The 17,699-nt window shown below is 59.7% G+C and overlaps 1 protein-coding gene across 4 annotated transcripts in view; it reads right to left on the bottom strand.

Annotated features, from left to right (window-relative positions):
• MAD1L1 (mitotic arrest deficient 1 like 1) overlaps positions 1-17,699 on the bottom strand; it is a 305,713-nt gene that overhangs the window by 243,663 nt on the left and 44,351 nt on the right. For all 4 annotated transcript variants that reach the window (XM_077758777.1, XM_077758780.1, XM_077758779.1 and 1 more), the window contains exon 10: positions 9,459-9,545. In XM_077758777.1, the coding sequence (XP_077614903.1) occupies positions 9,459-9,545 (87 nt within the window). The remainder of the gene's footprint in view (positions 1-9,458; positions 9,546-17,699) is intronic.

Below are 17,699 nucleotides of genomic sequence, written 5' to 3'. Positions count from 1 at the left end.
GGCGTGGGGCCCAGGGAGGAGAGCTCTCTGGGAAGCACCCTGGACCAGCCCAGAAGGCTCTCAGGTCTGCAGGGAAGGGCTCCGTCTGTCTACCTGATGTTCTGCCCCCGCTCCCAGAGGAAGGCGTGGCCCGGCCAGGGAGAGCCAGAAGCTAGGCAGGGCCTGGGCCTGGCTGCAGCGGCTAAGCAGGCCTCAGGCCCACTCCACCCAGTGTGGCCAAGGGCCACCCGGACCTCTAACACACTGGCTTCCTGAGTTATTTTCCTACAGAACTGCTATAGGACTAACCGCCCAGAAACAGATTTCATTTTGGGGATGAAAATTCTTTCCAGCGCTTGAATAAAAGGAGGAGTTTCACACTTGATCCACTTGCACATCCCTTAACAATAAAAACTTATTTAAAAGACCATGAATATGCAAATTCCACTTTAAATATGGAAATGCAAAACACGTAAGAAAACAGTCTGGGCGTGAAGTATTAACGGCATCTCCTCTTGCTGACAGGAGACAATGTGAGCCTGTGGCTGTGGCAGGCTGACAAGCCGTGGCCCGAGCCCTGGGGCAGCCGGGCCCTCAGCCCAGAGCCGCCAGAGCCCTCCCCGGCCCTGCCCCGCCCTCCCTCCCCTGCCCACAGAGGGGGCCACGGCTGAGGTCTGCTACAGAGCCCAGCTCTTCCTCGCTCACTGCTGCCCTACACCCTGCCCCCAACCACGTGCCTGCTGCTCCCTCCCCTGCAGAACCACAGGGAATCTCGTGTCCCTGCCAGCACAGCCCCAGGTGCACTGAAGAGTCACCGGGCCTGGGTCTGGACAGCCAGGTGAGGATGAGCTCTGTCTCCTGAGGGCAGAGTGGTGTCCCTCAGACTCTGGAGCACTGAGCACAGGGTGACCTCCTGGGTCACAACACAGGCCGGCCAGACAGCAGCTTGCCCGGCAGAGTCCCAGCAGGCCGCCTAGAACCCTCAGGTCTGCATGCTGACCTGAACAAAGAGCCCAGAGGCTGGCCTGCGGTGACATATGCGCATGCATACCTACACATGCCATCCCCACCTCGCAGAGCACCTGAGCACAGCCACCACGGGGGAGGGCCCCACCAGTGGGAGGCTCATGAGTCCCCACACAACACGGCCAGGCCTCCTAAGGAAAATTCTGCCACCCTCGGTCCAGGGGGCTCAGGGGGCTTCGGGGATCTCCTCGTGAGCAGCTCTCTGTGGACAGAACAGGGAACCGGAGCACAAACGGAGAGCACTTCCTGCTCCTCAAACTGTGGTCCCAGGAGCCGCATGAACACGTGGAAACTGCTGGCCCAAAACCTGCCTTGAAACGTCAAGGGGAATCCCTGATGCTTGCTCACTTGGGTGAGCCACATGGCAGAGGGGCCAGCGAGGTCTCCAGTCCGCCCACCCAGGACCTGCCCAGGGCGCTGGCCATGCCAGCACAGCTCCACATGCACGCGTCCTCACTCGCACTCTGTACGGCCTATGGGAGGTACTGTCCCCTATGACACAACACAGGCCCGCCGGCCAGCTCGTCGTTAGACTTAAGTGGCATGACCCAGACCCAGGCCCTAGACTCTACCCCGAGGCTGCCCCCCTATACCCACCCCTGTGCTGGGCTGGCACCACCAAGAAACCCTGGGGACCCCCAATGGACTGGGCTCTCTCCCAGGGGTGACAGGCCTCAGTCTCAGGACAGGAGCGGGACGGTCATGGTCCAGACAATGGGGGCGGGTCCCATGCTTTCTGGCCCGTGGGTCTCGCCAGCACCAGTGAGGAGACAGCTAGAAGCCCCAGAACCCACTGCTCAAGGAGAGGCGCCAGTGCAGACGCCTGCCACTTGCGGCACCTTGACCTCACGTCCCCTTCCCTCCCCCCCTCTGTAATTGGCTGCAGAATTTACAGGCTTGGGAGGGGTGCTCCAACGGGGAGGCCGGGAGGCGGCTCCAGGGACCAGGGGCGAAGAAGAGGCTCCCAGTGCCGCCGGCACCACCTCCCGTCCAAATGTGGGCACTGCAGGTGGCTGCGGTGCCCCTCGGCCCAGTGTCCCTCGTCAGCCCCAACAGGCAGCAGGTACCTGGGTTCTCTCGTTCTTTCTCCTGCTGAAGGTCCCAAGAAGGGAGGAGGTTTGAGAACCAAAGCGAGGGGCAGCTGAGCAGACGCCCAGAAGCCAACAGGCCGACCCGTGCAGGAGGGCAGCGGGCTCCCGCGGTGACACACCTGCCCCGCACCAACCACCCTGGAGGCCCAGCTAATGTCCCCTCAGGTGACCGAGGGTTGGAGCGCCGCCATGGCCAAGGGAAGAAGACAGGCCTGTGTGGACATGCGTGTACCGGACGCGTGAGCTTCCGGAAGGAACCAGGAACCTGCCTGGTCTCATACAGGAAGAAAGGCTGCCTTTCACTGGGCCCACACAGCTGGTTGGTGCCACACTCGGTGTGTGTACAGTGACCACCCCCAGGGGGTAGGCACTGTCACGAGCCCCATTCTGGACATGAACAAGATGAAGCCGTGTGGGCAGCCTCGACCCATGTGGGCTGAGACGCGTTTCCCACCACTCCAGTCATCAAGCCGGCTCAGACAGCAGGGAGCCCCTGAGCCCCAGCAGACATGCGTCCACATGGTCCAGCCTGTGGGGGCCGGCCCGAGCAGGACTGCAGGGGCCAGGGACAGGAGCAGGACACAGAAAGCACGGCAGGTTCCCCGCAGCCAGGTGCTCCCAGAGGACCGGCCTCGGAGCCTCGGCTGCACTGGCAGGGCGCGGACCCAGCGACAGTCTGCACCAGCAGCCAGAGGAGACCCGGCCGAGGTGGAGGGCGCTGCCAAGTGTGTCCTTCAAGACAGATGTGTGGGGTCCACGCGACACACAGGCCGTCCTGGTCCTCATGCTCCTCACCCATGCTCTTCTCTGGTTTGTTTTGCTGCTGTTCAGTTCTGGCCACGTCCAACTCAAAGTCTACTCGGTCTAAGGAATGTTCCCCAATTGACCTTGTAGCCAGAAGCAGCTACGTCTCTCTGACCAAACGTGCTTCTACTTCTCAGAGCCTCTGTACCAGCCTGAGAACACGTGTGCACGGACATGTGTGTACACATGTGTGCACATCCCCAGCCCCTCCCCATGGGAGTTACCCACCCTGCCCCCCGCACAGGCTGGCACACGTCGAGGCTTACATAGCCTGTGGTAAAGCACTCAATGCCTCTCAGAGCCATGATCTCAGTGATGACACCCACCCGCTCAGAGGGACACACGTGTCACAGCCATGCTGAGGACACCAGGCCGTCTCCACTTGGGCAGCAGCAAGAAACCTGGAGCAGGAAGAGCCTTTGCAGGAGCCATTATGGGGAATTACACGACTCACCACTCAAAATACAGCAAAGTGGCCCAGCTTACCCTCTAGCAGGATGTGTGGGAATGGCTGCAAGCCACTCGGGCGCCACAGTGTCAGGGAGAGCCGACCGCAGTGAGAGCAGGCCACACCGCGGCTGAGACCGGGTGTCGGGAGCCAGGGAGCTGGTGCTGGGCCCACTGTGGGCAACACCGGTGCCCACCTGTCCCCTCCACGGCTGCCAGGAGGGGGCAAGGGCACGGGCACACAGTGGTGATGGAAGTTGGTGAGAGAACCAGGCCCTGAGGGCAGCGACAGACCATGGGCCCCCTGACAGGTGAGACAGAATGCCCCAAAAGATTCTGCACAGCTGTGGCCACCTGGGGCACGTGGTCTGGTGCACATCTCCAGGGGCCCCTGCTGCATGCCAACCCCATGGGGCAGGGAGAGCGGCTGGGGCCATACCCACAGGGAGGCGGTGACACAGCCGGCGTGGGCGGGGTCGGCGCTGGGACTCAGGTGTGCTCCACAGGCGGGGCCCCCGTAACACCCGCGGTTTCCCCGGACTGAACTGAGAACGCCCGGGGACCGACGTCCGAGGCGCGGGCACCACACACACTCAGTGTCACTCTGACCACAACTGCAGCCGTGACTCCCACAGCCCAGACACGTCCCCAAGCGGGGTACAAATTAGACAAGCGTGTAACAAAGATTCACTTTGTGACATGACACAACCTAACGGGACGCCTGAGGTGGGAGCCAGCCCAGGCCACCGGGAAATTCAAAGACCCAAGCAAAGCGGGGACCAGCGGGGTCACAGGCAGGGATGACCTCTACCTGACCTCACGGGCCCCTCAACGTAATCACGTCTGAAGTGACTTCTTGGTCACCCTCCGTGGATGCACGAGGCAGATGGCTGTTCACGAGCTCTCACCAAAACTTCACCAGTCTTGTTCTCTCACCTGCCACCACTGCCCTTCCCACGGACCACGACCCCAGCCCCTGTGCCCTCCTCCGGCCACACGCAGGGGACAACTCAGAGCACTGCCCGTGGCCACCCCATTCCCTCACTAGGCTCTCGTCCACCTGACACTGCCAGGGCCTCCATACTGAGCTCTCACAGCCCCGTGACAGTTACAGCCACCGTCGTCCTGACAGGGGAGGCAGAGAAGCCGATCCTACTGCCCACAGACACAGCAACGTGGTGGCGGGCCAGGACTCCAGCATGGGCGGCCTGAGCCTCAGGCCCCTGACCTACCCGCACTCCAGGCACAGAGCTCCCTATGCACGGAGAGAACAGGGCCTCGACCATCATGAATCTTCTGCGGCCGTCATCAGCCCCACTGGCCCGGGGACAGCTTGAGAGCACCATAACTTACACAGACGCAGGGGGACACAGGTGACAAGGCCTAAGCACGCTCCAGGCAGTCTGAGAAGACAGCCCAAGTGCTTCACACCAGCAGCAAGGAAAGAGCCACCAAAGAATTATGACCCTGATGCGATCCTAGCCCCACCTCAGGGCCTACAGAGCGCCCATCGGCCCGCCGGCTGCCGGGAAAGCGCACAGCCAAGGGCAGCACTGCTTGGAGCTGGAGGTGGGAGCATGCAAGAGGGCCACCCGCCCGCCGAGGACCCTCACCAAGCAAGGGCCCAGGCACCCCTAGCCACGGCCCAGGCACTCATAGTGGCTCGTGGCCCCTGACAGCTTGAGGCCGAGGGCTCTTGTGAGGCAGCCTCACCCAGAGGGGGCAGAAGGCAATGCTTTAAACCACCTGCAGCGACGGGAGGGTCAGAGCCATAACGCACTTCGGGCGGGGCCCAGAGGCCCAGGAACTCATCCTTCCCAAGTGCGTGGCAGGAGCACGCAGGGCAGGGGCTGAGGGACCGGTTCTCGAGAGTCCACGGCAGACAGAGATGCAGACAGCTCCCCCTGCACCTGCACCAGTCACCGGCTTTTCCTGGCTGCCTTGCACGGCGGCTTCCTCCTCAAACCCCCATCCAAGAGGCCAAGAGCCGCGTCCCACCACAGCAGAGGAACAAGTGATGAGACCCTGCTCTGCAGCCACATCAAGCACTTGGCAGGGGCATGGCCTCTGTCCTCATGTGAACATGTGGTGCTCTGAACCAGACAGACCAGCCTCCAGATCTGTCTGTCCCACCTGCAGCTCAGGTGCCTCTGCTGTACAGAATAAGGACAGCACCCAACCCGGGCTCTCAGGTGGGACACTGTGAGTGAGGTGCCGGGCGTGGAAACCCCACCCCCACCCCCAGCACCACCTCGTTCACCACGCGTGGAGAGGAACCCAGACCCTGGAGTGCAGCCACTCCGTCACCCACTCTGTCACCCACTCCGCAACGTAAGCCCTCACTTGTGGCAAGGCACAGAAGCCCCAGATGCCACAGCCCACAAAGCCCTGCCCTCACCTGGGACTCCTTGTTCAAGGTGCCCTCAGAGCACATCAGTCTGACAGACACCAGCATGGCCATGGTCTGGGCCATGCAGGAAAACCACCTCCTGGCACAGGGGCTGTAGATGCCAGCTGTGAGTGGTACCAGGTTGCATGCTGGGGCTGGTCTGCGTGCCGAGGCCCAGCGAGCGCGGGGGCGGCTCACAGCAGCATTGGGGTAGCTCTGTGTGGAGCTTGGGGACAGAGGACACACCTAGACCCTCTGGTCACCTTGGACCCAGCACACAGCCTGGGGGAAGGGCATCAGCTTTCAGTCTCCAAGAACCAAAACCAAACCTATGGCAGCCATGACAAAAAGACAAGGTTCCTTGCACTGTAATTAAATTCCTGCCTGAAGGCACCACCAAACCCATTCGCATCAGTGACCACAGTGCCCTGGGCTGTCCGAGAACAGCCACGAGATGGGAAGCCACAGAGGGGCCTGGCCTGAGGGCTCTCAACACCACTGTGAGGGGAGGGCAGCCCTAGTGCCAGCCAGGACCCCTGCTGACCCCCAGCCCCACAACACAGAGGGCTCTGTGCCTCTAGGCGTCTCCAGGGCGCTCCTGAACACAGGGCGCATCCTCACACCCCGCACCATCCTCCAAACAGTCCTCACGGCAGACCCAAGCCCCACTGCGATGTGATGGAATCAGAGCTCAGAAGTCAGTTAGTAAACGTGCACAGAACCAGCACAACCAATGGAAGAACGCACCTCCGCCCCCTGCAACCTGGAGGGCACTGGAAGGGTCCTGCCTCTAAAGATCCCAGCCCACCCGGGCCCGGACACACAGGGAGGCCCACATCCCAGTCAGGCTGGTGGCAGTGCAGAACGAGGGCCACCAGCAGCGACGTACAGGCACACTCAGCTCCACCCTGGGGATGGCCAGCCCGTGGCTCGGCGATGTGTCTTCCCCCAAGTGAGGGGCTTCCCTGAATGAGGAGGCAAGGCTGGTGCATGCGGCGTGAGTGGAAGCCACCATGGAAGGACCCAGTGAGGGACAAACCAGAAGAAGTGCTTGGGGACCAAAGTCACAGGGCCCAGCCTCCGGCCTGGGAACCACAGCTTCAGCTGGCTTGCTCCCTTGCTTGTATGAGCAGGAAGGCCCTCTGAACCCTCAGGCCCTGCCCCTTGCATACCTGCGCCTGCCCAGACCCCACCTTCTCAGCCACTAGCAGAGGCACCTCTTCCCATGCACCTGCAATTTCTGCTTCACTGGCTCTGAAGATGAGAAGTAAGGCCCACCGTCCTGACCAGGCCTACTGCCCTCCACGTAGGCCATGACTAATGACCACGTTGCCTTCTTGCCTTGCATGAAGGATGCTAGGCACACAGGTCCTCTCTGTCCCGCACATCACAGGGTCCCCACCGCCACTCCCTGGGACCAGCACATCCATCTATCACGAATGATCACAGTGGGAGCCACATGGCCTCCCTTAGCCCCCGAGCATTTGGCCTCTCTGAAACCAAGCTCTCCTCCGAAAGGCAGGAGGCAGCTACGGCTCCTCCTATGGGGCTACGGCCCTGGACATGGACATGCTGTGAGAGCCGGTCCACCACGGGGGCCATGTGCAGACTGAGTAGGACACTGAGGGCTGGCTCTTAGGGAACACTTGAGATGCGCCCTTGCTCCTGGGCGGCTGCCTCACTCCTGGAGGGTCCTGACCGGTGGACAAGGTGCCTGGGGGTCCCCCATGGGGGGACTACTGCCGGAGGCAGGGCCCACTCCCTGGCCAATCCCAAAGCGGAGATGCAGAGGTCGCTGTGCACTCACACCTACAAGCGAGTGCGCAGCGGGGCCCCACGGACGGAGCGCCTCTGCAGCACCCACATGGAAGCCGGCCTTCCTGCCACCTCACAGTTGGGCCTGAGGAAAATGAAGATGAGTTTCCTTCCCTCTGACAGTTCATTCTGTTTCAAATTCAAAGTAAAATGAAGAAGATCATCTAGAAAAATGTAAAAGCTTCAATTTCAAGTCATTTTTAATGCCTGTTTCATCTGACAGTAAGTAGCTTTGAAAGCAAAAGGCAATCTTTATCGTTTGAGGTTTTTAAGCTAAATTGACGTGATTATGTCCAACATAACCAGATGCTTCTAAAAGCTTGTTTTCAAAGTGACATCAACCCCCAAAATAAGAGAACCTTCTCTCTGGCTACTAACGAATCCCAAGACATTATGTCCATGCAGGGCTGAGGCCAGCTCATCAAAGACCCCTCAGCTGCCCTCCCGCCCCACCGAAAGACCCCTCACCCCCCAGGGAAATGGACAAGCTCGGGCAGCCCTATCCCAGCAGGAAGTGCTCCGGGGCAGGCCACTCAGCTGCGGGGGGCATGCCGGCGGTGAGGTGCAAGTCTCTCCTTGGTGCCTGCGGATGGATGAGCTGCCGGAGAGGGGAGAAAGACCATCCTGGGAGAAGCCGGTGTGGCCTCAGGATGAGCATCTGGTGTCTGTCCCCTTTCCTGGCAGCAAGCTCCTAAGAGCCTGGGGTTTCTGAGGTAAGGGAGCATTTTGTCACTCGTCACGAGCCCCTTGCAACCCTAGCCCCAAGCTACAAGGGGACTGAGGAGACTGCAGGAGTGGCTGGAGCAACCAATCACATGCTGTGGGGAGGGGGGCTAGGACTTCCAGGTAGGGGACCGCAGGTTGGGGCTGAGATCCTCACCGACAGCCAGTGACTTCAGCAGGGAAATTCCATCAACACCCCAGAGGGGAGCACACCCAGGTGCGGGGAGGGGTGCACCCATAGAGCACATGGAAGCTCTGCACCCCCACCCCTCACCCCTGGCGCCTCCCCGACCTGGCAGCTCTGACCACCTTCTTTGGAACAAACCGATAACTGCACATAAAGCATTTTCCTGGATTCTGAGCTGTTCTAGCAAATCCTGGAACCGGGCTGGGGTTTGGCGGGAAGTCCTGGATCTGCAGGCAGCCTGGGGGCCCGGGACTGGGGTCTGGGGTCTGGAGTGGGGGCAGCTTGTGGGACAGAGCCTTTCACCTGGGGGGTCGGGTCAGAAGAGGGTAGAACAACAGAGCACCAGCTGGCCTCATGGGGTTGGGAAGTGGCATTTGGTGTCAGGAGGAAAAACCTAACACTGAAGAACAGTTGCCACCTGCAGGCCTCCGGCCAGAAGGGGCTCCTCCTTCATGGCCCCCATGGGGGGTTCCCTCCCTCACTGTGCTCCCGTGGGGGTGGGTTCCCGCCAGGGAAGGGGCTCCCTCCTCACTGTGCCCGTCAGGGGACTTTCTGGTTACTTGCCGCCAGGGGCGTCCCAGTGCCAGCTCCTCCCTCTGGGCCCTCCTGAGCACACGGGTCTACATGCACACAAGCACGCAGACGCTTCCCCCCGTGGTCTGGGTCCACACCGTGGATGGCTCAGTCAGAGCCCACGCCACGGCAAAGACAGAGAGGTTCCGGATCCAGGCACACATCCTTCCCATGGCCCCCATGCACCAGGAAGGCGATGGCGGCCTGGCTGCAACATGCGGTCTCGGCAGGGTCCCCGCCTCGAGGAAGCGCCGGGGAGCGCCCTGCCTCCTCAAGGCCAGTCCAGCCCCCACTCACTGAGGCCAAGGCCATGGGAACAGTGATGCACAGCTGTTCCCCGGCCAAGTCCAGGGGACACGCAGTCCCTGGCCCCGGGGCTGCTCCAAGCACTCGCACCCACGGCTACATGGGCAGGCACGCCTACCTGCTGGTGAGGGCGTTGTTCCTATCCTGCAAGGCGAGCTCTCGCTGCTGCAGGTCAACAACGAACCTGGAAAGGTCTTCCGGGGTCCTGCGGGATCAAAAACAGGTCAGCATCAGCCGTGCCCTGGGGGGACCTCATTCTGTGACCAGACCTGGGACAGGTCAAGCCCCACGCGCCATTCGTAGGCCAGCGTGGCGTGGCTATGCACACGCATCCCGACCTGGTTCAAACCGCAGCCCACCACTGGCCACGTAACACCAGGTAAATTACTTTCATTTGACATAATTTTAGTTCACCTGTACAAAAAGATCAATAGCCAGCCAACAGGGTCACCGTGCAGGGGAGATGAGATGAGGTGTAGGGGTGCTCAGCACAGGTCAGCATGCCCTCCCCCACCCAACAGTAAGAGACACCCACAGAGTGTGTGCTTTGTCGGCTTCAAGCTGCTCAGACCGGCTGCATCGGTTCCCGTAACTGATGAGGACATGCTCCAACGCCTCCGAGAAACTGAGAACACCTAGCTCGTCGGGAATGTTCCAGACTCGTCCCACAGAACACGAGCTGAGGATTCCCTCGCCTGCAGTAGCAGGTGAGCTCAAGGCCAAGAGACCAAGCACAAAGCCATGCAGCACAGCATGCATGAGACACCACGGCCTCCTGCGTACCTGAAGGAGCCATGGGGCTGTGACCAAAGCTATGCCCATGAGACAGGCCCTCCCTGGAATGAGGGTCTGTCACAAAGCTATGGGGGTAGCTACTGGTCACTACGGTGTCCAAAGGCCCTCTTCCCAGCTTCTAACGGCACCTCAGTACCCGGCTTCCCCCTCGCAGTCGCCCTCGCAGACCCCCACCCCCAGAGGAGAAGCCCCTCACTGGGCCTGTGGGAACCCCGTGCTCCTCCCCAGGTGAGAGGATTTAAGGGACCTCACACAAGACCATCACCCAGGACGGGGAGGCTGAGCCGGCCTTGGATGACAGCTCCCATTCTTCCGGGAGCTTCCTCAAGCCATGCAACCTCAGGACTTAAAGACACTGGCACAGAAAGAAAGATCTTTTCAAGCCAGGAGGGGGTCTTTCTGCAACGTGCCAGAGACACTCGAGTGATCGTTTCTCTGCATTACTCAGGTAAAGGGGTGTGCAGACCGTGACTAGAGCCTGGGCCGCGTTTACCAAAAACAATTCCACAGGACCCCGGCCCCCAGCCCGCTACCAGCCCTGGAGGCATGGAGGAGGCCGGGCAGACGCCTCCTCTTCTGGCCCCGCCACATCTGCTCAGGCCCACGCAGAGGACCGTCAGCAGAGGGCCATCCAGTCTCTCAGGGCTCGCGGGGACCGAGGTGGCAGCTCTCTCCCAGAGGGCGGGTGGCCCGTGGCTCCCTCCAGCCATCTGGAACCCAGGCAGTGGAGTGGGAAACGTGTGACACCAATTTAGAAACCAGCTTCATGCCCTGCGGTCGGCATCGGGCCCCCGAAGCTGGCGTTAAGAGACGGTAGAGAGCCAGACTCACTCTCACCAGGCTCTCAGGCCTCCTTCCAAGCAAAGATAATTGAAATGAAACAATTTAGTGATGAGGGGAAACCATAACGGTTCAGAAGAGGGGAAAAGTGAGCTCAATAAGCCATCCTTGTGAGATGCCCCGTCCCACTGACGGCAGGCACCCGTGTCCCCGAGCCACAAGGGACTGACTCAGGCCAGCGTGCACGGGCCGCCCACAGGTGCGCCCACGCATTCACACGTGCGCATGCGCACACAGGTAGACACACCCGGCCATGCCCAGGTCACGGGGGTCTCTGCTCCTTCAGCTCAACACTCATGCGGAGGCCATCAGACACCCAAGTCCTGCTGGACATCTGGGCGGCCTTCAGGGGCCTGGCCCTACAAACAAAGCAGTGAATCCTTTCCCTCCCTTCCCCCGGGGAGAACACAGGCCCCGCCCACATAGCCCATTCATCTGAGGCAAGGGACGTCTGTGGCCTAGGTCACCTGGGCCCATGCTGCCCCTTCCGGAGTGGGTGGGTGGTCCCCCACACAAACCAGTCTTGAGGATCTGGCTCACACGCCTGCGGGGACCCTCAGTGGGCTGGTCCTTGGCCGCAGTCCCAGCCCTCGAATCCCAAGTGCCACCATTCAGATGAGCCACCTCTCCTGGCAGAGCAGGGACGCGGGCTGCAGACACCTAGACTGCACACACAATGCCCACAGCCGCTCCTGCCTTAGGCCAGCCTGCAGCCGCTGGAGGCCACGCTGCCACCCCACAGCCTTTCCCTTGGTGGTCTATGTACGGGGCCCAACACCCACAGCTCCAACTTTGGCTACATCAGGACCCAAAGACCCATCTGGTCACTCCCGCCAACACTCGAAACCCAAAGCACAGAAAACTCCCGGCCACACTCCAGAATCCCCCACCCGACCTCAGCGACAGAGAAAAGACAGGACATTTTTCAAGAAAGAGACAGAGCGGGTTCAGTCACACCCAGAAAACCACAGGCTGGCACGCCAGCGCGACAGGGCTCCTTGGGCCTATTTCCAACCCTGGGCCCGAGGCATGCAGCAGCATGAGCACCCGAAAACCCTCACACAGCCATCAAGCACAGAGTAGGAAGAGACGGAACCTCTGCAACTGTCTGGTGAGGTACACAAGCCAATCCGTGTAACGCCGCGTGGGAAACAGGGACAAGGCATAGGTGACAATGACAGTGATGTGTCACACCTCATTACATAACGGAAGAATACAAAGTCCAACATGAAATAAATAATCAAGACGTTAAACTATGTGCAGTCTTGTGCACCCTCAGTTCCACAGCTGATCAAGAAGAAAACTCGTTCTCCTGGAGGACCGCCATGTAGGAGCTTCAGTTAGAAACAGTGCATGGCGGGGTGAAGATTCTGGAATGTTCCACACAAGAAAAAGTAGAGACAGGGAGGTGGGTTTTGCAATGGGTGGACACTCTAAAGCCAGAAGGGTGAGCCAGGGGCGAGGTGCCCGGCTACAAGTGACCTCTCAGGAAGCTGCCCCAGCACTCGCTGTGCTGGGAAAATGCGCCCCAGGAGAGGACGTGGGTGGATCAGGCACTGAAGGACTCAAACCAACCAGGTCACCGGGGCCCAGGGGAGGGCCTTCAGGAGCAACCAGGTCCCCGGGGCCCGGGGGAGGAGCTTCAGGAGCAACCAGGTCCCTGGGGCCCAGCAGAGGGCTTTCGGGAGGTGTCTGGGGGCAGCACAGACAACAGCAAAGGTGAACTCGCTCGTCCCCAGGTCCCCGTCAAGCAGCTCCTCCAGGAGGAAACCCAGGACGCCTTCCCTGTCTGGTGTGTGGCTGCTATGACCTGGCTGTGCCGCCCCCATCATCCTGAGGGGGGTCAGGCCGTTGGACAGGGTAAGAAATGTACCCAAGAGGGGAGTCCACGCCCGCCAACCCAGAAATGCTCTTCAGGGAATGCGCCTCAAGGAAGGAACGTGTGCGGCTCTGCAGGCGGGGTGGCAATCTGTCTTCTGAACCCCGATAAAACGTCCCTGATATAACACTTACCCTCCTAAGCAGCATCCAGCTTGGGGTATCGAGGGCCTTCACTTCCAGAACTTTTTCATCTTACCAAACTGAGACCAGGTCCTCATCAAACGCCCCCTCCACACCCGTCCCCGACCCCAGGCACCCCCGCCTACTGTGTTTGTGGACTGGACATGAGTAGGGCCACACAGTCCTATCACTGAGCACCACATCAGAAAGGTCCACCCATCTTACAGGTGATGTCAGAGCGTCCTTCCCTCCCAAGGATGCATGACACTCCCGCTTGTGGACAGACCCTGTCTTGGTTCTCTGTCATCAGCTGCCTATCAGCTGTTGCGGGCACGCTGTGAACGCGGGCACGCTGTGAACGCGGGCACGCTGTGAACGCGGGCACGCTGTGAACACGGGCACGCAGCTATGTGTTCAAGTCTGTGCTGCTGACTCCTGGACATATGCCCAGAAGCAGAATAGCTGGATCATTCCATCCTAGTGTTCGGAACAGCCTCCACGCTGTTTCCACAGGGGCTGCCCAGCTTACATTCCCCACGTCATTATCCCTAATGTTTAAAAAAAAGTTGAATAACAGACAATAAGGAGGTTCTCCACCTAAACATGGGTGCTGTTTCCCCGTGAGACTTGCTGCCAGGCTCAGCGGTGGGCAGGCAGCTGCCACAGCAGCACATGGCAGGGGGACAGCACAGCAGGCGCGCTCACAGGACAGGACAACGGGACCCACAGGGTTCCACGGCTGGGGACACCGGAATGGGGAGGGTCATCTGGAATGGGAGCAGTGGCCTATGTCACCTGCAATCACTGCAGTGCACATACCTCCACCTCTCGATCCACAGACTCGAAACCCCTGGAAATGGCCCAGGACCTACAGATGAGCTCTCTGTGTTCCCTACACACAACACAGAACCCTGGTCACTTGCAGAAAAACAGGGGCAATCTCAGCAGAAAATCACCCTACAGACGCTGCAGGTCACGCCATCAGGAACCCACCCACTGCACATGTGACAAAGAAAATATTCTCTGAGGTTCTCTGTCAACTTGATTTGGGGATTAGGTCCAAATCAAACAGAAGAACCCTAGAAGACAAGGCCATGAGCCACCACAGCCCACATTTTATGGTGGGGGCACAGACGCACAAAGCAGCCTGCGTGCCCAGCCACACAACCCGCAACCACCAGACTGAGGGCGCACCCAGGCTGCTTTCATACAACAAGACACACACACCATGCCATGAAAACAGTAAGGACAGGTGACAGGCACATGATTCTAAACACTAATGCATGTGGGTCTTTTGACACCAAAAAATACACACACTGAGAAAAGAAAACCAGAAAGTAAGATCAACGCATTACAAATGCATCTATGTTGGGGGCACCTGGAGGGCTCGGTCAGTTGAGCGTCTGACTTCGGCTCAGGTCACGATCTCACGGTTTGTGGGTTTGAGCCCCGCGTCCAGCTCTGTGCTGACAGCTAACTCAAAGCCTGGAGCTGCTTCAGATTCTGTGTCTCCCTCTCTCTGTGCCCTTCCCCTGCTTGCAGTCTGCCTCTCTCTCCCTCAAATATAAACATTAAAAAAAAAAAAAAAAGACGTGCTTTTCTGTGTATAACACGTTTTACGTGTTTAATAAAGAAGACTGGCCAGAGTCCCAAGCACCCGTCGAGCTGCAGAACTTCACACTGTTTCAGAGACAGACGGGAGCAAGGCAAATTCGATAAATGACAGAATCTAGTCCACAGAGCCACACGGAGGGAGGACCGAAGGAACGAGGGGCGCGGAGAACCAGGTGCCCTGCTGGGTAGTGACCCCCCCCCCCTCCAGGAGGGCAGTGACATGTTGCGGGTCAGGTCAGGACCCATGATAACAGGCCGTGGCTCGCTGACAATACATGGGTCCACGGGTCCGTGTTTAAGAACGAGCCTCTGGCTAGACTTTCAGCGACTGCGGTCGGACCTCCGATCGGTGAGACCTGTGAGACCGCCAGGTTCCCCGCCTCGGCCAGGCCTGTCAGGGTCCCGAGGCCCCTCCTTAAGTGACTCTGGCACAAGTACAGGCTCCCTGAGTGTGGACTGTCCACACAGATGGACGCAAGGCGAGCAAACTCCTGGCTGAGGTCAGCAGCGGGCACCAGAGCCGCTGTCTGCCGCCAGCAGGTCAGCTCACCTGCTTCAGGGAATCAGGTCACGGGTTACACGGGTCCCCTGCCACATGTAAATAAAATGAAGAAATTTCAAACTTACAGTTGCTGCCTTCAAATTCCTTCCCCCAGCTCAGGCAGGATTAAAAGGACTTCAAAGCAGCCTGGGTCCCAATTAAGCCGGTGTGACCACCCCAGGGATGCTAGAATATTCCTCTGACTAACAAGAGGTGCTCTTTGAACTGTCTAAGCTAAAAAAAGCTCTAAGAATCTTTCAAACAAATGCCACAATTTTCTCTCCCTGTTCCCTCGCTCTTTGGAAAAGTTGATCTTTTGAATGCTTTAAACATTCAAAAAGGCAGCTTCACAGGGGCCCTGAAGACCACTTCAGCCAGGAGCTCAGAACAGAGGCAGCCAGAGGAGGGACCAGTGCGGCTGGACACAAGTGGGCGCGTCCACACCGTAAGTGTGCAGGGCCCTCGGCTCGCACACCCAGAGTGCTCTTCCCAGCAGCAGGAAGGCCCGGTAGGGGGGAGGCAGGGCTGGGGTCTGCACAGGAACCGCAGCTCACAGGGGAAGTGTGATACCATGAAAGGGGCACCTGGCCCCACGAGGCGGAAACATGGCAGGTGGGGACAGCGTGCACTGACGGGGATGTCACGCTCACATCGGCACACACGCTGCTACTCAGACAGGCTAGGCCGCCACTTCTGACCGCTCCGGGGCCATGACCCTTCCTGTTCAAGCGTGAGAACACCCCAGATGGTAAATTCAGCACCCCAACCCTCAGCCCACCCAACCTGCCTACAAGGATTTCCTTCAGCAGAGAGGCCACGGGGGGAAGGCAGGGCAAAGGACAGAGAGGTAAAAACCAAGTCAGGTGGCCACTTGGGGACAATGAGAGGCAGAGGGACAGAGGCCGTTGGAACAAGGATGCTGAGATGATGGCTGGAACCCGGGAGACGCCCTGGGAACGTGCTGAGCAGCATAGGGGAGGAGGTCCCAGAACCAGGAAGAAGCAGGGGTGTGGTGGCCGGGCAGGAGGAGCTCCCACTGGCTGTGCGGCCCCAGGCAGGTTATGGTCCCTTTGTACACAGGAAGGGCCCCAGGACCAGGAGGACCTCTGTCCTGATCTAGGATTCTGTTGGCCAAACCAAAGTGCCCATAGGAATTGCTCGCTGCAATGGCAGGAACAATGTGGGGGACAAGCCTAGCGAAGTGGGATCCCCAGATGGGGGGTGCACACAAGCACTGGGTCCCTGGGGCACAAACCCAGTAGGGGGCTCTGGGAGGGTCAGGCCAGGTGGCACAGCCTCAGGTCCCGGGGCCCTGCCCGAGCCTCTGGACTTTCCTCTCATAAGATACAAGCCTCTGGAGGACTGGAGAGGACGCGTTCCTGTCCCTCGATGTGCGGCAAACATGCATCCTGCTGCCTACAGCGAGGAGAGCCCACCACGACCCAGAGCTCCCGATGGCTGGGAAGCGAGGCCAGCACGACATGGATGGTGCAGGGCAGCTGGCAGCCGGCGCATGGGGCCACAGGTGAGCACTTTGAGGAAGACACATGAAGACCAGGGCCAATAGCGAAGGCTGCAGCCCACACCCGCGGGAACGCCTTCCTTGGTCTGTCACTGCCACTGTGGGTCAAGGATGATGAACAGGACCCCTAAGGAGCGGCTACCTCCCAGCACCTGGAGGGGGAGGAGGTTTTCCGTCTGCACACACCTCAGGGCCCTGGAACACACGCCCCGTGTGAAACACGATTAAGAACAGTCCCACAGCCACCTCATTCCACCCTGTTATTCAGGAAAACAAATATTTATACATGAGTGGTCTCCCCACTGGCAACACCAAGAGCACACGGCTGCAGAGGACACACACTCAGACACCCCCACGGGCTGAGCACCACGAACCCCAACAGCACAGTCATGGCCCACAAGAACACAACAATAAGCACATGAGGAGTGCAGAGGAGCCCCTGGAAGACTCTGCAGGAAGTTGGCTTTCAGACAAAGCCTGAATTCTGAGTGAGCATCCTCCCAGAGAAGAGGACCCGGGGGGTGGCACTCGGGCCACACGGACTCTGGCCATGACGCTGACCTCCTGGCATCCGTGAGACAGTTCACTCCAGCCACATGGAGGGCTCGTTTAGGGACACCGGGGCCAGCCTCCCAGGTGTCACGAAAGCATTACCAGGTGAATAAAGTCAGCCTGGACATCCCATCCTCAAGCAGCATCTGACAGACTAGAGTCGCCAACTGCCCTGGTCACCTGAGGAACCGTGCAGGGCATGCTCGCGGGCACCAGGGCCAGCACAGAGGCAAAGCCCAGCACCAAGGGACACGTGTCAGCCACACAAAGAAATGTGGGCTTGGACCCAAGAATGACAGGCAGTGCCCAGAGCTTCACTGACGGAAAGCCCTCGGGTAGCCATGAAGAAGGATCTGGAGCTAACGGTGCAGACAGTCAGCCGCTAATGATGAGGTTTTAGCTGCGTGACAGCAGTGCGCACAGCTGAGGCCGGCATGGCCTGGAAAACGCTCTGAAGATGGGTTGGGAGGCGGTGGCAGTGCGTTGGCAGGGCG

Source organism: Crocuta crocuta, unplaced genomic scaffold, assembly GCF_008692635.1.
Source record: "Crocuta crocuta isolate KB4526 unplaced genomic scaffold, BGI_CrCroc_1.0 scaffold273, whole genome shotgun sequence".
Lineage (NCBI taxonomy): Eukaryota > Metazoa > Chordata > Mammalia > Carnivora > Hyaenidae > Crocuta > Crocuta crocuta.
The sequence above is the reverse complement of the archived record's forward strand: the minus strand, read 5'-3'. Positions and strand labels throughout refer to the sequence as shown.